At 43.9% G+C, this 21,607-nt stretch overlaps 1 protein-coding gene across 3 annotated transcripts in view; it reads right to left on the bottom strand.

Annotated features, from left to right (window-relative positions):
- The window catches only part of agmo (alkylglycerol monooxygenase), a 479,661-nt gene that overhangs the window by 409,140 nt on the left and 48,914 nt on the right, over window positions 1-21,607 (bottom strand). Inside the window, exon 1 of one of the 3 annotated variants that reach the window (XM_068009461.1) lies at window positions 10,009-10,353. The exons of 1 other annotated variant lie outside the window; for it this stretch is intronic. In XM_068009461.1, coding sequence (XP_067865562.1) covers window positions 10,009-10,310 — 302 coding nt within the window. In that variant the 5' untranslated portion in view covers window positions 10,311-10,353. Of the gene's footprint in view, window positions 1-10,008; window positions 10,354-21,607 lie in introns of those variants that run through there. One more of the 3 variants, XM_068009444.1, reaches the window with a different exon arrangement.

Below are 21,607 nucleotides of genomic sequence, written 5' to 3'. Positions count from 1 at the left end.
GGTCACTGAAAGTGGCAACGCAGGTGGATAAGGTAGTCAAGAAGGCATACAGCATGCTTGCCTTCATCGGTCGGGGCATAGTGTATAAAAATTGGCAAGTCATGTTGCAGCTGTACAGAACCTTAGTTAGGCCACACTTAGAATATTGCATGCAATTCTGGTCGCCACACTACCAGAAGGACGTGGAGGCTTTGGAGAGGGTACAGAGGAGGTTTCCCAGGATGTTGCCTGGTCTGGAGGGCATTAGCTATGAGGAGAGGTTGGAAAAACTCGGATTGTTTTCACTGGAACGACGGAGGTGGAGGGGCAACATGATCGAGGTTTACAAAGTTATCAGCTGCATGGACAGAGTGGACAGTCAGAAGCTTTTTCCCAGGGTGGAAGAGTCAGTTACTAGGGTACATAGGTTTAAGGTGCGAGGGGCAAAGTTTAGAGGGGATGTGTGAGGCAAGTTTTTTTACACAGAGGGTGGTGAGTGCCTGGAACTTGCTGCCAGGGGAGGTGGTGGAAGCAGATACGATAGCGACGTTTAAGAGACATCTTGACAAATATATGAATAGGAAGGGAATGGAGGGATATGGGCCCCGGAAGTGCAAAAGGTGTTAGTTTAGGCAGGCATCAAGATCGGCGCAGGCTTGGAGGGCCGAATGGCCTGTTCCTGTGCTGTACTGTACCCAGAATCGAACCCGGGTCCCTGGGGCTGTGAGGCTGTGGTGCTAACTACTGCAGCACTGTGCCGCCCAAAGGTTGGTGCTGGGAGGACAGAGCAGGACAGCAACAAATTACAGGAAGTCTTTAATAAACTTGCAGAATGGGTGTATATTTGGCAAATGAACTTCAATATAGATAAACGTGACATGGTACATTTTAGTCGTTAGAATATGTAGGCCACACACTCCTTGAAAAATAACATGTCTAAATGGCATGGAGGAACAAAGGAATCTGGGGTACAGATACACAAATTACTAAAAGTAGTGATTGTTTAATAGATGTCTAAAAAGGTCATAAAAAAAGCAAACGTGGGATTAATTTCTCATGAGATGGAATTGAATAGCAGAGAAGTTGTCTTCAACTTGTATAGTACCTTGGTTAGACTGCACTTGGAGTATTGTGAACTGAACAGTGGTGGTCTTTCAGAATAGTGAACAGTTGTGGTCTCCATATTATAAAAAGGATATAGAGGCACTGGAGAAGGCGCATAAAGATTTATTAGGATGATACCAGAACTGAGAACTTATACCTATCAGGAAAGATTGAACAGAATGGAGCTCTTGAGATGTCATTAAGATTATGTATGGGTTTAGCTGGGTAGACAAAGAAAATGTTTCCACTTGCAGGTGAGTCCAAAACTGGAGGTCATAATTATAAGGAAGAATTCAGGAGAAATTTCTTTAACCAAAAGAGTGGTAAGAATGGGGAATGCACTATCATTAAGAGTAGTTGAAGTAAATAGGGAAGTAATAATTAGTTGAGGGAATTAATTATGGGAAACAAGGAAATGGCAGATGTCGAAGAAATATTTTGCAGCTATCTTCACAGTAGAGGACACAAAAAGCATCCCAAGAATAGCAGAAAATCAAGAGGCCAAAGGGAGGGAGGAACTTAAAACAATCACTGTCATTGGAGAAAAAATATTAGGAAAACTAATGGGACTAAAGGGTGACAAGTCCCCTGGACCTGATGGCCTGCATCCTAGGGTCTGAAAAGGAGTGGCTGCAGAGATAGTGGGTGGAATGTTATGCTCTCCTCTGTGGCAGGTTTGGAGGCGAGGAGAGCATAAAATCGGGTGGGATGGTGGTGGAGGGAGTTACCGCCTCCACCCTGCCTCTGTCGAAATTTAGTCCGGGGCGGGAAGGCCTGTGAACGGGCTTTCCGCCCCGCCGCCACTTGAGGCCCCTAACTGGGTAATTAACCCACAATTAAGGACCTCTCCCTGCCGCTGCCACAATTACAATGTCGCCACATGGGAAGCACGGTAGGAAAAACCATGCAGGTTGCTTCACGGCTCTTGGGGGGGGGGGGGGTGGCGGGGTGGGAGGGGTCTCTCGTTCAAAGGCGCTTTTAGTGCCTGAACAAGGGATCCGGCATCGGGAAGGAGGGGGCGGTCCACTGAGGACCACCCCTGCCCATGCTGCCAACCCATTTCCCTCCCCCACGGCCCCCACTCCATGAGACCCCTCCCGCCCTGACCTACCTGAGGCCGGGCTCCAGCGATGCTCCTCAGCCTCCAGGACAATCACCTCCAGCAGCAGCCACCACCTCTGTGGTGGCAATGCAGCTGCCATCCTCTGATTGGTCAGCAGCTCTCCAAGGGCGGGACTTCTGGTGACAGAGTCCTAAATCCTGTGGAAGGCCTGCCGCTGTCCACTTAAGCTCACAATTGGCACTAAATTCGGCAGGCCTTCCGGAAAAGAGGCAAAAGAGGGATCTCGGTGCCAGTTTCCCCTGACATCGAGATCCCCACCGTCAGCATAAAATTCCCCCAGTGGATGAATTGGTTGTCATCTTCCAAAACTCCCTAGATTCTAAAAAGGTCCCACTAGAAAACTGCAAATGTAACACCTCTATTCAATAAAGCAAATAACAGAAAGCAGGAAATTATAAGGCAGTTAGCCTAACATCTGTCATTTTAAAATGCTAGAATCCACTATGAAGGAAGTAGTAGCTGGACATTAAGAAAATCATAATGCAAAGAGGCAGAGTCAACATGGTTTTATGAAAGGGAAATCGTGCTTGACAAATTTATTAGAGTTCTTTGAGCATGTAACAAGCAGGGTGGATAAAATCAAACCAGTATATGTAGTATATTTGGATTTCCAAAACACATTCAATAATGTGCCACATAAAAGGTTACAAGATAAGAGCTCATGATGTTGGGGGTAATATATTAGCATGGACAGAGGTTTGGCTAACGAACAGGAATCAGGGAGTCGGGATAAATAGGACATTTTCAGGTCGGTAAACTGTAACTAGTAGAGTGCCACAAGGATCAGTGCTGGGGCTTCAACTATTTACAATCAATATGAGTGACTTGGATGAAGGGACCGAGTGTTTTGTTGCCAAATTTGTGGATGATACAAAGATAAGTAGGAAAGCAAGTTGCGAGGATGGCACAAAGGCCGAGATTTTACAGCCCACCACATGAGCGGGCTGGTGGCGGTGGGGCCGCAAAATTGAGTGGGAGGCCGGGGGTGGGGGGTGCCATTCCCGATGCCTTCCCGCCCCGCTGCAATTTTACATGGGACAGCAGCAGTGAGAAATGGCCTGCCTGCCCCAGGCTAATCAAAGCCCTTAAGTGGCCTATTAGCTGCCCCTTAAGGGCCTCCTCCCATCGCCACTAGTATTTTACTAGTGGCCGGCAGGTGGCTCAGGCCCCCAGACCTTCTTGCAGGCTGGAGGGGGGCCTCCTGATCGGACACCCTGTGCCACACGGAAGGCCCTACCCATGGCCCACTTCTCCCACTGCCCAACACCACCCCCCAACTCATCCTCCTTGCCTCACTGAGGCCCGGCCAATTGTCCCAGGCCAGACCACAAAAACGTACCTTGGTTCTGGGGTCGTTGTCTCTCTTGCTTCTGTTGACTTTGTGTAGTCCCAGCAGTGGCCATCGCTCCCAATGGTGCTGCTGGGACTCAGAGTTGCCGGCCCGTTGATTAGCCGGCAGCTCAATTAGGTAGGACTTCCTGACTCAGAGAGGTGGAAGTCCCGCCCAAGGCCAATTAAGGGCCTAGGGAGCGTAAAATGTTAGCATGGCTCCCCAGGCCTGGAAGCGGCGGGCTCGCCCCTGACTTTTTGGCTGGTGAGCAGGGCCTCTCGCCCAACACAAAATTCCAGCCGAAGTGTCTGCAAAGGGATATAGATAGGTTAAGTGAGTGGACAAAAATGTGGCAGGTGGAGTGTAATGTGGGAAATGTGACGTTGTTCACATTGGCAGGACAAAGAGAAAACGAGATTATTATTTACATGGAGAGACACTGCAGAATGCTGCGGTAGAGAGAGATCTGGGTGTCCTTGTACATGAATCACGAAAAATTAGCATGCAGGTACAACAAGTAATTATGAAGGCAAATGGAATGTCGGCATTCAATGCACAGGGGATGGAGTATAAAAGTAGGGAAGTCTTGCTACAACTGTACAGGGCATTGGTGAGATTGAACCTATAGTACTGAGTACAGTTTTAGTCTCCTTACTTCAGGAGGGATATACTTGCATTGGAAACAGTTCAGAGAAGGTTCACCAGGCTGATTCCTGGGATGAAGGGTTTGTCTTTTGAGGAAAGGTTGAGCAGGTTGGGCCTATTCTCATTCGAGTTTAGAAATATGAGAGGTGATCTTATTGAAACATAAGATTCTGAGAGGGTTTTATAGGGTAGATGCTGAAAGGCCATTGTGGGGAAATCTAGAACTAGGAAACACAGTTTCAAAATAAGGGGTCTCCCTTTTAACATGGAGATGAGGAGGAATTTCTTCTCTGAGTTAGGCAGATTATTGATCTACAAGGGAGTAAAGGGTTTGGGAGGACAGGCAGGAAAGTGGCATTATGGCCACCATCAGATCAGCCATGATATCATTGGATGGTGGGACAGGCCGATGGGCCAAATGGCCTACTCCTGCTCCTATTTCTTATTGTTCTTATCGCACAGATGTATTCAATGGAAAGCTAGATAAGCACATCAAAGTGAAAGGAATAGAAGGAAATGCTGACTGGGTTAGATAAAGCAGAGCGTGAGAAGGCTCATGTGGAGGATAATCGACCAATTGGGCCAAATGACCAGTTTCTGTGCTGGGCATGCAATGTAACTCGAGGTAACGATCCAAAACAGACTGGTTGGTCATTTACCTCATTGTTGCTTTTTGAGACCATGTGCACAAATTAATTGTTGTGTTTGCCTAAAAAACAAGTAACTGCACTTCAAAAATAATTATCGCTATGAAGCCTGAGAGTGTGAAAGTGTCATGAAATATAGGTATAATAGGTATAATACAACAAAGTGATTCATGACAACGCTTCGTCATCGCCGACGTCATCAGGATGCGCCGCGGTGCGCACATGCGCAGACGGTCTCATGCCCTCTGCGCATGCGCTGCGGTCCGGCTTGCCAGGACCGTTTTGCGCATGCGCAGACGACGCGGTACGCACATGCGCACACGGTCTCCTGATCTCTGCGCATGCGCTGCGGTCCGGCTTGCCACGGACGCTTTGCGCATGCGCAGATGACGTCATCGCGTTACGTCGTCTTCCACGGGCAACACGCCAGGTTGGCCTCTGCGCATGCGTCAATCTTCGGATATTCACGCATGCGTCAAAGCTTCGGCGCGACTTTTTGAAAGTGGAAGGAGGAGAGGTTTCGTCGGGCATTTTCTCGCATTTTATCTGAATTATTTAGTCGTTTTGGAGACTTGCTTCATTTTTATTAGACACAGGAGATTGTTCCAAGGTAAGTTGCTCTGCCTTTGTAAGTTGCTTTGAAAACATTTCCATTGTCTGGGGCACCGCATGTTCTCCAGTCCCGGTTGTGAGTTGCTGTGTGCAGGCAGTACATGTGCTGCAATGTACCATCTAAACGGTCACTTTCGTTTCACTGCAGAACTTAAAAAGGTGTGCACAACAGTAATTTCAGTGGATGGACGGAGGCAAGCTCTGACTCTGATTTGCTTTATTTCTTTTCATGTAAAACATGCCGTCGAGAAAACAATCCTTGAGACTTAAGGTCAGCATTCAAGCAAAGAAGGCAACTGGATCATGCTGCGGAGCTCGTCACGATGTGGAAAGGAACATTGCATTTATGGATGAATTGGGAATGCACATTGGGATGCGCTTGGGGGACATTCACCAAGAATAGACTGAGCTCAGACTCTTGTGACTTTGCCTTCTTCACATGGACAATACAGTAGTGGAATAGAGAGCCAGGCGTTCATTCACCACAAGGCTCTCCAGGAACAATCTCTTTAGCTGTGCATAGCAGAGACTCGGCCTGTCTGTCTAACGGGAATGCTGGAAACACAACACTCATGTATCCATGCACAGCAGTGCCTCGGATGCTTAATGAACTTAATAAAACTTCTCAATAATTAACCCCAGAATTGTTGAGGCTTTGTTTTGCATGCTATTTCCCCAACTTTGCAACTGCACTTCAGATATTCAACTGTGGTGGAGGTAGGGGGGTAGAGGGAGGGTTGGGGGAAGAGGGGGATAGAGGGTTGGGTGAAGAGGGGGAGGGAGGGGTGGGTGAAGAGGGGGAGGTGAAGATGGAGAGGGGGGAGGGGTGGGGAGAGCAGGGAGGGGTGGGGAGAGGGAGCATGCAAAATGCAGGGACCAGACAGTTGCAATGCCTTAAGTACTGTGGAAAAGTAGGGGAGAAGCAACTGGATTGGGCATCCGCAGCTGGAGGGAATGGCTGAATGGAGAGGGCCGGAAGCGAGAGGCCGTAGAGAGCTGCTGGGAGCGAGTGTGCGAAGACCTTGGTGTCGCCGGGTCCAGGGACTGGCCGGTAAGTCTTTTGCTGTTGTGTTTCTGGCGCATGCACAGAAAAAGGCACTCCTCTTCCGCTCCGCTGTTCCCCCCCCCACCCCCCCACTCTCCCCCATCCCCCCCCACTCCCGCCCTTCCCCCCTCCCCTCCCCCCCTCTCCCTCACCCCCCACTCCCTCTCTTTTCCTCCCTCCCTCCCTCCCTCTCGTTTCCTCCCTCCCTCCCTCTTTCCCCCCTCCCCTCCCTCTTTCCCCCTCCCCTCCCTCCCTCTCTTCCCCCCTTCTCTTTCCCCCCTCCCTCTCTTTCCCCCCCTCCCTCTCTTTTCACCCCCCTCCCTCTCTTTTCCCACCCCTCTCTCTCTTTTCCCCCCTCTCTTTTCCCCCCTCCCTCTCTTTTCACCCCCCTCCCTCTCTTCCCTCCCCTCCCTCTCTTTTCACCCCCTCCCTCTCTTCCCCCCTTCCCTCTCTTTCCCCCCTCCCTCTCTTTCCCCCCCTCCCTCTCTTTTCCCCCCTCCCTCTCTTCCCCCCCTCCCTTTTCCCACCCTCCCTCCCTCTCTTCCCCCCCTCTCTCTTCCCCCCCTCCCTCTCTTTCCCCCCCCCTCCCTCTCTTTCCCCCCCCCCTCTCTTTCTTTGAGCAGCGCCATCTTTAGTCCTGGCAGCTGCTACAGTCGCAATCTGTGCCGTTTTTGTGGCACATGCTGTATTTGCACATGTGCCAAAACAGCGCCACCTACCGTTAGCGTTGTCAACAAATGCGGTCATAATACAAAGTACCAAAGAACCATCACAGATGATCAATCACAAAATGGAATGATACCTACAAAACACAGATGCCACATAAACTCTATTTAACCCAAAAAGGCAAAAACAGTGACTGCACAAATTTAATTAAAAATCTTTTAAGTATAAAACACATTTATAAAGTTAAGTCTTAGTGTTACTAGAAAACACTACAAACATTTGACCAGATAAAAGCCCAACTTCATGAGAAGGGAATTCTCAGCAGATAATTAATCGGGAATAAGTAACTAATGATATTATAATTGGGAAAGACTATTGATATTACCATATATGGATAACGAAAGCGGGAAAAACACGCACAGAAAGGTAACACCTACATTCCAAAAGATGAGTTAGTAGACGAGAAACAGTGTAAACATGAGAGTTTGGAATCGAAAAATTAGTGGTATTGAAATTCCTCATCAATGCTACTCATCCTATGGTAAGAACGGCTGACTGCACGACAAGAGAATTCTGCTCTTAATTGAGAGTGTTTTGTCATGTTAGGCAGGAGGCTTACTCGGGGAATTTAAGTTAACAGTTTACTTTGAATTTTCATGGATATTCTAGGATATTTTGCTGTAACATTGTCAAGGTTGAACTTTTGGATTCTATTTTAGGAACAAGATTATGTTTTACATCTCTTAGTAATATTTGATATTGTAATATACTTATCCACGTAAAAGTGTATTGCATGTTAAATTCTTTAATAAATATATAAAAGTTAATAAATCATCTCATGTAGCATTCTGTATACAACTACAAGAACCCCCTCTCTGTGTCTCTTTAAGTGGAGAGATACGTATTGAAGAGTTTCCCAGACCCTAATAACATCTGGGATATTTATGACTTAGCCATAATTATTAAAAAACATGTTAATATTCTCTATTAGTTTTCTTTCTTTGAAGGAAAAATAGTTCAATTCTTTGGACCCAAAATAAGTGTCAAAAAGAGTTTGTCTGTTTTGAAATTAATTATAAGGATTAGAGATGTACTCCTGATTCGGTATAGTCCCTATAAGGGGTTAAAGTCATAAATCACTTCAAAAGGTGCTACATAAGTACAAGGTTGTCCTTTCTTTCTTTACATTAATTATTTAGGAACTTGGACTTCAGCAATTAAAATCCATTTAAAATCAAGATCAAGGACACAATGGAAGACTAGAGAAACTGTGGCACAGACCAAACAAACATGAAAAAAGGGATAGAATCATTAGGGAAAATATGGGGAATAATTTAGCAATCTATAATATGTGTTTGTTACTCAATTGGACTTCAATCCAAAGCAATTATCCAAACTTTGTATGTATGTACTAATTATACAGTCGGCATGTGAGCAGTACTGGTTAGCTTCTTCATATCAAATAAAGTAAAATACATTGTACATAACCCTCAACCAAGAAACTCAATTTGCCACACAAGAGACCCACTCCTAAAGAGTTTGATAGGACATACCCTTATTTTGCACACAAACCTTCCCTGTTAATGATTCGCTGTTTCCTAGGTGCAACATGCTAGTATCAGCCAGAATTAGTACACAGGTCTGCTCTCTGGGCACAAAGCAGAAGTTGTACCAGAAGCTGCAGCATTTTTCCGATGTCAAATTACACCCAAACATCCTCCAAATCTCATTAAAATATGCCTGAATGTAAAATGGGAATAAATTAGTACAAACAATCTGGGCCCAAGAGATGCTGAATCCATATTAATACATATCTTCTCGTTGCAATGTTGAGACCCCAAGCTCCTGCATACTGAACAAGTGCAATTGGAGAATATTTGTAGTTCAGAGTCAAAAGTGTGGCCAGTTTTGAAGTGATTTATGACTTTAACCATTTATAGGGACTAAACCAAATCAGGAGTACATCCCTATGAATCTCCTTTAATTAAGTTCAAACCAGACAAACTCTTATAGACACTTATTTGGGTCCAAAGAATTAAACTAGCTTTCCCTCAAAGAAAGAAAACTAATGGAGAATATTGCCAGCTTTTGGATAGCCTATTCTTAATAATTATGGCTAAGTCATAAATATCCCAGATATTATAAGGATCTGGGAAACTCTGTTCAATACATATCTCTCCACTTAAAGAGACACAGAGAGGGGGTTCTTGTTGTTGTATACTGAGTACTACATGAGACGATTTATTAACTTTTATATATTTACTAAAGAATTTAACATGCAATACACTTAAGTGGACAAGTATATCACAATATCAAATATTACTGAGAGATGTAACACATAATCTTATTTCTAACAAAGAATCCAAAATTTTAACCTTGTTAATGTTACGGCAAAATATCTTAGACCATCCATCAAAATTTAAAGTAAACATTTACCTTAAATCCCCTGAGTAAGGCATGGGGTGAGAAGTATTGTTTGAGGAATTCAACACTTCTAATTTTCAGTTCAGAACCTCTCATATTTATACTGTTTCTAAGGTGTCATATCACCTCTTAGCATATAGGTGCTTCCTTTCTGTGTATGTTTTTCTTGCTTTCAAAATTCACTAACTCTCTACTTAATGTTTTATTGGAAATCACACGTTTTTGAAATTGTGAGCATTTTTCTGGTCAAAATGTTTAGAACTGTGTTTACTTGACCTCTTGCTCCTGCAAGTCCATTCCACTTATTGTTTTATTGTCTATAATTGCCTTTTTATGGTACCTTAAAGCAACCTTTCGAGCCGGTTTGTCTGCATCAACAACCCCATAAACTAATTAAGTTTATTGTTACCTCTTACTGATGTCACACATTTACCTGAGGTCCATGTTTCCAGCGCTAGGCCTGGGTCCAAGGCCTCTGCAATACCGCTCCTGGTGGCACTGCCAATACTGCTGAGCTGCCAGCCCTCTGATTGGCTGGCAGCTGTTGGAGGCAGAATCACTGTCTTTAAAGGGATGGGGATCCCGGCACTGAGCTGTTAATTGGCATGGCACCACAGAACCATGCCGTGGGGGGATCCAGCTGGCCGAGGTGGGATTCCCTCCAACTTTTAGGCCTGGCGCCAGGACCCTCACCGTGGGCAGAAAATTCCACCCAGTGTGGGCTTCTGACCCCATTTGAGCCTGACGGCGGGGTCCTGACAACTGCAGGGAAAATCATGCCCTTTAATTTAGGACAGGTCCTTATTATACCATCCTCTATTTACAACACATCTCACATCATCCCTCTCTTTATATATTCTAACCTTGTAATCTTGCATAAGCAATAAATTGCCACCAATTTCCAACAAACTAGAAATGTCTTTGAGTTTTGACGTCAATCGTAGAACTGGATTGAAGCTGCCAAAGTTCATTTCATGTAGAGTGCAGCCTTCAGCTGAGTCAGCAAAGACATCGGTGTAGTTTGTCCAAGTTGGATGTAAATACAACTCCCAGATTAAAGGGCTGCATTTTGGCAACCTCTGTTGTCATGCATCCAAAATGGTACACAAACCTTTACATGGATCAGTAAATACTTTTCCTTGAACGTTAAATTTTTTATCCAAAACAAACTATTTGAGCAAATTATGTCAGGTTATATAGCCCACTCTGACAAACAACTGGGGAGTAGACCTTTTATGCAAAAGTAATAACCATGATTCAATTTATTAAAACTGCTTCCACACTGCATTGTAATGTCAGTGACAATACTTTGATGCATGCTCCATCCAAGCCACACAGCTGCTCAGTAACCCAGAAGTTCCCACCCAGGCCAAGCACAAGTTAACCCCTTTAATATGTCATGCATGTGGAGCCCGGCAAAAAAGGTTAAAGGTCCCCACATACTTAAATAAATAGGCCTTGCACAACAAAGAAAAAAATTAGAGGGGTCGTTGCTTTGGTGTCACATTGATACTATAGTTAATAGTGTAAAGGCCCAACCTGACACCAGAAGCAAGCTGAGTGACACTCTCAAGGAGATAAACTAATTTCATTTTGCTTCAGGTCATTTTGAGCCTCAGTGTGAAACTCATCCTAGGAGTATCACTGTTAAATATCTTCGGCTTTACACTGATGATAAATTAGTGAAATGTGAATGCACTTCAAAAATGTACATCTCAATTGCAATGGCAAATAATAAGACTAATTATATAAAGCAATACTGAAGGGCCTTAGGTTACTGACAATCTACTTGCAGACCTTTTAAACTATATAAACATAACTAAACTTCCTAGCACAGGCTGAGGCAAGTGAGAAAATGCCACCAAGCTGTCACTGCTTTTACTGTCAAAAAAACAAGTAGGGCTAAACACTTTGTAAAGTACTTATCTCTGAATAAGTTCCACAACACCAGTCAAGAGAATCCCAATGTCCACATTCGGAATTGTCATTAGGTGAGCCTGATCTATTAAATGAAATTTCCAGGCCTGTCAGAGCCATTTTTTCTTAAACCCACTCCTAATGCATTTTCACTGCACAGAACAAAACTCAAAAAGAACCTCCTTCCCTGCCCCCAGTGGCTCTACCTGTACTTCAAACACAGTAAATTTTGCATATACATTGGATTAGTCCTTTTTTGTCTAACTATTGTTTGGTTGTTTTCTTAAACTCCAATAATAATATTCATAGAAGTAAAGAAGTTATACTGCCAGGAAAGAAAAAAACTTTAAACTTGCACCAATACAATTTCTAATAAAGTACAATATAAGAATGATTAACCATGTGGAATATGGCAAGAAGCAACTGTTTTAACATATGAGGTAACTCAAATGAAGAGTTATCTTTCACTTTAAATGCACACAACGGGACAGATTTTGTTTTCATGAAGCTTGGACGGCAAATCAGGCTTTAGGATTGCATGCACATAATGAAATTAGCTTACTTTTCCATTAATTTAAATTGCGCAAGTGGAATCTTCTCTGCCAAATCTTTCTCCTCACCCTGCACTTGGATGATCCAATACAAAGTAAATACGCCCCTTTAAATCCACTTCATAATCAACATGCGAGCAGCAACTTAGGTTTTCTTTTGGTGGTTTTAAGATGTGAAATTGATATGATAAACAAACCAAGCAACAAGCAGCTGAATATTTATATCTGAGGACACATTCTAATTGTATGGAGCAAAGGTGGATTAGAAAAATCATGGTCTATCTTTCAGAGTTACTAATTCATTTAATCGTCTCAGTGCTGAAGATAGCAACAGTTGTCAACTACTGGACAATTCTGTTTCTATTTACCATTTAATTCAGTTACCATTTGTTTATATACTTCATAATGATTTTGTCAAGCTGATCTATTATTGCTCTTTGAAAACTTAAAATACTCAAAGTGATGATATCTCTTCCTTATTGTTATTTTATAGTAAGGTTTCTCCATTGGATGAATATCATTGCATTAAAAGAAAATATAGTCCTCAAAAAGTGTGATGCATGCTTACCCTGAATATAATTTTATTCACACATTATTTAAATAAGTGGAGTTTGCAGCTTGATACATTTTGCACTGCTACACAGAGCAAAACACAATGCAACCCTTGATGTTGATGAAATTGGTACATTTAAATTAGTGGTGGGTATGCAGTTGCTGAAAATTCTTTTCTAGAGAATTTACATATCTTGGCAGGAGCTTTCAACTGGCTCAATCCCGAGTCTAGATTACTGCATTCATTAAAACTGGTGGACCCAAGTTCTTCCACAAGGAAGAATGCATAAAAATCAATTGTTGTGTAGGTTCTGACTTAAACCAAACAAAATAGCAGCACATTGCTGATTAATTTGTTGAAGTAAGGAGTATTCAAACTCTGTTCCTTTTGTTCAACTGCCCAGAGCTGTAACTTGTGAATGTTTTAAATCACTTGCACAGCAGTGGGTTATCCCCTGTTGTCCTGTACCCCTTCTCTCCCCTGTTGTCCTCACTTCTTGAGGATTATATTTTTCACTCTTTTTTCACCTCTGATAAAATTTGTTCAAGGAACCATCAGCTGACAGGAATAACTGAAAATAACTTCAAATCAAACTGTAAAGTACAGTTGCCGATCATAAATTTGAAAAGTCTTTTCAGGTCGCCTCCTGAAAGAGCTCTTGGCTGTCATTTTCTTATGAACCGACAGTCACTTCATAATAAAACATATTGGCCTGGATTTTGCTGTGGTAATGGCGACAAAGCTGTCAGCATTCGTTGCCATTACACAGTTGAGAGCTCCAGAATCTTCAGAAGTAGCACGTAGACTATAGCGGGGAACCCCCGGGGAAGTCGTGTTGGGCCATTCCGCACTGCTACAGTGGATTTGCTCTTTAACTCTGTGACGTCAATATTAAGAGGGAAAATAATTGTACTGATGTGAATTTTGGCTAATTATCCACTTATAATGAACTTTTCCTGCCACAATATTTTAGGGCCAGTGTTCCCAGGCAGAAATAACCTCCTCTGACAGTTCACAAATATGTAATGAGGACACCAGTACCGAAAGGATGATTTCAACTTACAAAATGGCTGTGCTCTCCTCAAATTTAGCTAACTTTTTAATGTGATTCGAAGTATTTATTTAATATTTTAAATGATTAAATTTATTTGACCTTTTAACCTGATTTTAATATCATCATACCATAAGTTTCTAAATTCACTTGAAAAAGCCCTTCAAAACATTCCTGCAGAAAATGCAGAGACCAAGTGGGCCCACATCAGAGACGCCATCTATGACTCAGCAATGACCACCTTTGGCAAACGTGAGAAGCAGAATGCAGACTGGTTTCAATCTCACTTTGAAGAGCTGGAACCTGTCATAGCCGCAAAGCGCATTGCACTGTTGAACTACAAGAAAGCCCCCAGCGAGTTAACATCCGTAGCACTTGAAGTAGCCAGAAGCGCTGCACAAAGAACAGCCAGGCACTGCGCAAATGACTATTGGCAACACCTATGCAGTCATATTCAGCTGGTCTCCGACACCGGAAACATCAGAGGAATGTATGATGGCATTAAGAGAGCTTTTGGGTCAACCATCAAGAACATCGCCCCCCTCAAGTCTAAATCAGGGGCAACGATCACTGACCAACGCAAGCAAATGGACCGCTGGGTGGAGCACTACCTAGAACTGTACTCCAGGGAAAATGTTGTCACTGATACTGCCCTCAATGCAGCCCAGTCTCTGCCAGTCATGGATGAGCTAGACGAACAGCCAACAAAATCGGAACTCAGTGATGCCATTGATTCTCTAGCCAGTGGAAAAGCCCCTGGAAAGGATGGCATTACCCCTGAAATAATCAAGAGTGCCAAGCCTGCTATACTCTCAGCACTCCATGAACTGCTTTGCCTGTGCTGGAATGAGGGAGCAGTACCACAGGACATGCGCGATGCCAATATCATCACTCTCTATAAGAACAAGGGTGACGCGGTGACTGCAACAACTACCGTGGAATCTCCCTGCTCAGCATGGTGGGGAAAGGCTTCGCTCGAGTCGTTTTAAACAGACTCCAGAAGCTGGATGAGCGTGTCTACCCTGAGGCACAGTGTGGCTTTCTAGCAGAGATCCACCATTGACATGCTGTTCTCCCTTTGCCAGCTACAGGAGAAATGCCGGGAACAACAGATGCCCCTCTCGGTTGCATTCATAGATCTCACCAAAGCTTTAACCTAGTCAGCAGACGTGGTCTCGTCAGACTGCTAGCAAAGATCGGATGTCCACCAAAGCTACTAAGTATCATCACCTCATTCCATGACAATATGAAAGGCACAATTCAGTATAGCGGTGCCTCATCAGACCCCTTTCCTATCCTGAGTGGCGTTAAACAGGGCTGTGTTCTCGCACCTACACTATTTGGGATCTTCTTCTCCCTGCTGCTCACACATGCGTTCAAGTCTTCAGAAGAAGGAATTTTCCTCCACACAAGATCAGATGGCAGGTTGTTCAACCTTACCCATCTTAAGAGCGAAGACCAAAGTACGGAAAGTCCTTATCAGGGAACTCCTCTTTGCTGACGATGCTGCATTAACATCCCACACTGAAGAGTGTCTGCAGAGACTCATCGACAGGTTTGTGGCTGCCTGCAACGAAGTTGTCCTAACCTTCAGCCTCAAGAAAACGAACATCATGGGACAGGACATCAGAAATGCTCCATCCATCAATATCGGTGACCACAGTCTGGAAATGGTTCAAGCGTTCACCTACCTAGGCTCAACTATCACCAGTAACCTGTCTCTCGATGCAGAAATCAACAAGCGCATGGAAAAGGCGTCCGCTGCTATGTCCAGACTGGCCAAGAGAGTGTGGGAAAATGGTGCACTGACACGGAACTCAAAAGTCCAAGTGTTTCAAGCCTGTGTCCTCAGTACCTTGCTCTACAGCAGCGAGGCCTGGACAACGTATGTCAGCCAAGAGCGACGTCTCAACTCATTCCATCTTTGCTGCCTCCGGAGAATCCTTGGCATCAGGTGGCAGGACTGTATGTCCAACGCAGAAGTCCGCGAGGCGGCCAACATCCCCAGCATATACACCCTACAGAGCCAGTGGTGCTTGAGATGGCTTGACCATGTGAGCCGCATGGAAGATGGCAGGATCCCCAAAGACACATTGTACAGCGAGCTCGTCATGGTATCAGACCCACCAGCCATCCATGCCTCCGCTTTAAAGACGTCTGTAAACGCGACATGAAGTCCTGTGACGTTGATCACAAGTTGTGGGAGTCAGTTGCCAGTGATCGCCAGAGCTGGCGGACAGCCATAAAGGCGGGGCTAAAGAGTGGCGAGTCGAAGAGACTTAGCAGTTGGCAAGAAAAAAGACAGAAGTGCAAGGAGAGAGCCAACTGTGTAACAGCCCCAACAACCAATTTTATCTGCAGCGCCTGTGGAAGAGTCTGTCACTCTGGAATTGGACTTTATAGCCACTCCAGGCGCTGCTCCACAAACCACTGACCACCTGCAGGCGCTTACCCATTGTCTCTCGAGACAAAGAGACCAAAGAGAAGATATCATTTATCTGAACTTTTTAAAATTTGGTTTAATTTGACTTTTTAAAATGATTCTGCTCACTTATCTGACTTTTTTTCTAATTTCTATTCTGTTCACAATTATATCACTTCACAACCCTGTTTACATGCATATGACATTGCAAAAATGACTATTAATTAAATACTTTTTCAGCTTTTGTGGCCCTGTCTTCTGCGCCTATCAGTTTTGACAGATTATGTGCGTTCTTCTATTGACTGCACTATGTGCTCTGTCCTTTAGGCATGAGTTAGACCACGCTGCAGAGTGACACTGGGGCCTACATCAAGAGGGAATCCCGTCTTTCCAGTGAAATTCTTGCCAGAAGCATTGCGGTAAGTAATGGGCACTTTAGGCCAAGGTCAGCAGTGAGTGCCACCATTTTGCCTCTAACTGCAAAGCACAAGTCAATGAGATATACTTCTCTGCACACTTTGGCACTTGAACAATTCCATCACAACTCATACCCAACTCAAAGAAATATGGCTGTGATTGTTTCAGGCCAATCATCAGAGCTCCAGGACACTGTTGCAGGAGTTCCTCAGAGTAGCAAACTCGAACCAAACACCTTCAAATACATCATCAATGACCATCCCTTTATCATAACCTCAGGAGCAGGGTTATTTACTGACTGCTGTACAGTGTTCGGCTCTAGTCACAACTTGTCTAATAGTGAAGCAGCCCATGTCAATCTTCGGCTGGGCCGAGAGCACATCTGAACTGAGTATGAAGAAGGGAGTTTGGTAAGTGAGTGAATTACAAGGGTTAATCTCTCAAGACCAGTTTTTATTATGTTTACATCTAACAATTAATTGAAATTCCTCTTTCAGTTAGAGGTAAGTTAGGTTTCTTGCAGTTTTAAACAGGGGTATACCAACACTCTGAGAGTATCTGTAGCTAGTTAATTAGGTAGCTAGCTTAAACTGGTTTCTGAGCTGTAGCAGAACTCTAGCGGAGCTGACACAGCATTGTTTTCAGAGTATAAATTCAGGGGATTCTCAGTGCTGCTTGTCTGCATTGAGTGCTGCTGGAGGGCACAGAGTGTGAAGAAGGGAGTTTGGTAATTGAGGGTCTTCGCTAAGGAGGGGAACTATAAACTAAGAAAAAAATAAATTTGAGTGCAGAGAGTGTAAAGTGGGAGTTTGGTGCGTGACGAAGGTCTGTCTTTCTTTTTTTCTTTTGGTCATTCTTTCTTCTACCTTTTTTCAGCCTCCAGTAGCTGCCTCTCTCTTTGGTACAGGGGAAGAAGTTGATTGGTGAGTAACTGGTAAGTTATTTTACTTCTCATTGTAATAACAAGTTTTTAAAGTTATGTTAAGGCAGGTCAGCTTGGCCAAGTGGAATGTACATCCTGCAGTATGTTGGAAGTCATGGACGCACCACGTGTCCTAGATGAACACATCTGCAGGAAGTGTCACCGGCTGCAGAAGCTTGAGCTCCAGGTTTGGAACTTGAGCGGTGGCTGGAGTCACTGTTGTGCATCCACGAGGCAGACGATTACGTGGATAGCACATTTAGACAGGTGGTCACACCGAAGGTTAGGAGCATGCAGACAGAGAGGGAATGGGTCACCGCCAGGCAGTCTAAGAGAACCAGGCAGGCAGCGCAGGAGTCCCCTGAGTCTATCTTGCTTACTAATCAGTTTTCCATTTTGGATACTGGTGAGAGCGATGGTTCCTCGGGGAAGTGCAGCCAGAGCAAAGTCTGTGGGACCACGGGTGGCTCAGCTGCACAGGAAGAGAGGAAGAAGAGTGGAAGAGCAATAGGTGATAGGGGATATGATAGTCAGGGGATCAGACAGGCATTTCTGCAGCAGTTAACGTGACTCCAGGATGGTGTGTTGGTGTGTTGCCTCCCTGGTGCCAGGGTCAAGGATATCATGGAGCAGCTGCAGGACATCCTTCCAGGGGAGAGTGAATAGCCAGAGGTTGTGGCCCACATTGGTACCAATGACATAGGTAAGAAGAGGGATGAGGTCCTGAAAGCAGATTTTAGGGAGTTAGGAAAGAAATTTAAAAGAAGGACCTCCAAAGCAATAACCCCAGGATTACTCCCAGTGCCACGTGCTGGTGAGCATAGGAATAGGAGGATTGATCGATTGAACATGTGGCTGGAGAATTGGTGTAGGGGGAAGGGCATCAGATTTCTGAGGCATTGGGACTGGTTCTGGGACAGGTGGGACCTGTACAAGCTGGACGGGCTACACCTTAACAAGACCGGAATTAATATCCTCACAGGAAGATTTGCTAGTGTTGTTGGGGAGGGTTTAAACTAGCTTGTCAGGGAGATGGGAACCTGAGAGATAGCTCAAATTGGAAGGAAGTAAAGCTGGTAACAGGAAGTAGAAAAGTAGCAAGTGACATTAGAAGGCAGGCAAAACAAAGGCGAGCATCAACTAGGCTTAGAATGCAGAATAATGTCATGAAGGCAAAGTTAAGGGCATTCTACTGCAATGCACGCAGCATTCACAACAAGGTAGATGATTTAAAGCTCCAAATAGAGGTAAATGGATATGATTTAATTGCCATTGCGGAAACGTGGCTTCAGGGTGACCAAGACAAGGAACTGAATATTCAAGGATACTCGACATTTAGGAAGGACAGGCAAAAAGGAAAAAGAGGTGGTGTTGCGCTGATAATAAGGGATGGGATCAGTACATTAGTAAGGGAGGATCTCAGATCGATAGAACAAAATGTGGAATCTGTTTGGGTGGAGCTAAGAAACAGCAAGGGGCAGCAAACATTGGTAGGAGTTGTTTATAGGACACCAAACAGTAGTGGAAATGTGGGACATGGTATTAATCAGGAGATTAAAGAAGTATGTAGCATGGGTAATACAGTAATAAGGTTGATCTCAATCTGCATATAGACTGGGTAAACCTAATGAGCACTAATGCTGTGGAGGACAAGTTTCTGCAGTGTGTTAGGATGGTTTTCTAGAGCAGTATGTTGAGGAACTGACTAAAGAACAGGCTATTTTAGATCTAGTTTTATGTAATGAGAAAGGGCTAATTAATAATCCTGTTGTAAAAGAACCTTTAGAGATGAGTGACCATAATATGATAGAATTTTACATTATGTTTGCAAGTGAGGTAGTTCAATCTGAAGCCAGGGTGTTAAATTTGAGCAAAGGAAATTATGAAGCTAGGAGGGGCAAATTGGCTGAGGTGGATTGGGAAAATACATTAAAAGGTATGACAGTACATAGGCAATGGATAGTCCTTAAAGAAATATTATATAGTTTACAGTAACTATACATTCCTCAAGGCACAAAATCCCCAAATGCAAAGGCAGTCAACCGTGGATAACAAAGGAAGTTAAGGATTGTATGAGATTAAAAGAAAAGGCCTATAAAGTTGCCAGAAATAGTAGTAAACCTGAGGCTTGGGAGGATTTTAGAATACAGCAAAGGAGGACCAAGAAACTGATAAAGAAAGGGAGAAGAAGATATGAATGTAAAGTAGCCAAAAATATAAAAACGGACTGTAAAAGCTTCTACAGGTACATAAAAAGGAAACATTTGGCTAAGACAAATATAAGTCCATTACAGGCAGCGTCAGGAGAATTTATAATTGGGAATAGAGAAATGGCAGAGAAACTAAATGATTAATTTGTGCCCGTCTTCACTGAGGAAGATACAAGAAATCTCCCAGAATTAGAGATGCAAGGGATTAGGGGAAATGAGGAATTGAATGAAATTAGCATTAGTAAGAAGGTTGTATTGGAGAAATTAATGGGGCTGAAGGTCGATAAGTCCCCAGGACCTGATATTCTACATCCCAGAGTACTGAAAGAGTACTTTGGAGATAGTGGATGCATTGGTGATCATCTTCCAAAATGCTACAGATTCTGGAGTGGTTCCTGCAAATTGGAAGGTCGCAAATGTCACCCCACTATTTAAGAAGGAAGGGAGAGAGAAAACAGGGAATTACAGAGCTGTTAGCCTTACATCAGTCATTGGTAAAATACTAGAATCTATTCCAAAGGATGTGATAAATGGACACTTGGATAATAATGATCTGATTGGGCATAGTCAATATGGATTTATGAATGGGAAATCATGTTTGACGAACCTGTTGGAGTTTTTTGAGGATGTTTCTAACAAAATTGAAAAAGAGGAGTCAGTGGGCATGGTATACTTGGATTTTCAGAAGGCTTTTGATAAAATCCCCCATAGGAGGTTGGTTAGCAGAATTCAAGCACATGGGATAGGAGGTAATATACTGGCATGAATTAAGGATTGGTTAACAGGCAGAAAGCAGAGAGTAGGAACAAACGGGTCATTCTCGCATTGCTAGGCTGTGACTAGTGGGGTACCGCAGGGATCAGTGCTTGGGCCTCAGCTGTTCACAATATATATCAATGATTTGGATGTGGGGACCAGAGGTAGAATTTCCAAGTTCGCAGATGACACAAACTAGGTGGGAATGGGTGTTGTGAGGAAGATAGAAAGCAGCTTCAAGGGGATTTGAACAGACTTAGTGAGTGGTCAAGAATGTGGCAGATGGAATATAATGTGGAAAAATGTGAGCTTATCTACTTTGGTAGGAGGAGCAGATATGTAGAGTATTTCTTAAATAGTAAGAGACCAGAAATAATAGATGTACAAAGAGACCTGGATGTCCTTGTCAATAAGTCACTGAAAGCTAACATGCAGGTGCAGCAAGCAATTAGGAAGGCTAATGGTATGTTAGCCTTTATCCCAAGAGGATTTGAGTACAGGAGTAGTGAAGTCTTGTTTCAATTGTAGAGAACCTTGGCTAGACCGCACTTGGAGTACTGCGTGCAGTTTTGGTCCCCTTACCTTAGGAAGGCTATTATTGCCATAGGGGGAGTGCAATGAAGTTTCACCAGACTTATTCCCAGGATGGCTGGTCTGTCCTATGAAGAGAGATTGGGGAAACTGGGCCTGTATTCTCTAGAGTTTCGAAGAATGAGAGGTAATCGCATTGAAACCTACAAAATACTTAAAGGTATAGACAGGATAGATGCAGCTAAGATGTTTCCCCTGGTTGGGGAGTCTAGAACCAAGGGACACAATTTCAAAATAAGGGGGAAACCACTTAGGACAGAGATGAGGAGAAATTTCTTTGCTCAGAGGGTTGTGAATCTTTGGAATTCCCTACCCTAGAGGGCTGTGGAAGCTCAGTCATTGATTGTGATTAAAGCAAAGATTGACAGACTCCTAAATACAAATGACATAGGGGGATATGAGGATAGTGTGGGGAAAAGGCATTGAAGTGGATGATCAGCCATGATCGTATTGAATGGTGGGGCAGGCTTGATGGGCTGTATGGCCGACTCCTGCTCCTATGTTCCCTGTCCCTATGTTCCTATCTACAATTGGACTGACAAGCCAGCATTGTAGCATGCTCCTTCAGAGCAATGATTGGTGGATCATATATCTCCTATTTCTCACAGTCTTCTTCTGTCTTCATAATGGAGAAGATCTCTC

Source organism: Heterodontus francisci, chromosome 2, assembly GCF_036365525.1.
Source record: "Heterodontus francisci isolate sHetFra1 chromosome 2, sHetFra1.hap1, whole genome shotgun sequence".
Lineage (NCBI taxonomy): Eukaryota > Metazoa > Chordata > Chondrichthyes > Heterodontiformes > Heterodontidae > Heterodontus > Heterodontus francisci.
The sequence above is the reverse complement of the archived record's forward strand: the minus strand, read 5'-3'. Positions and strand labels throughout refer to the sequence as shown.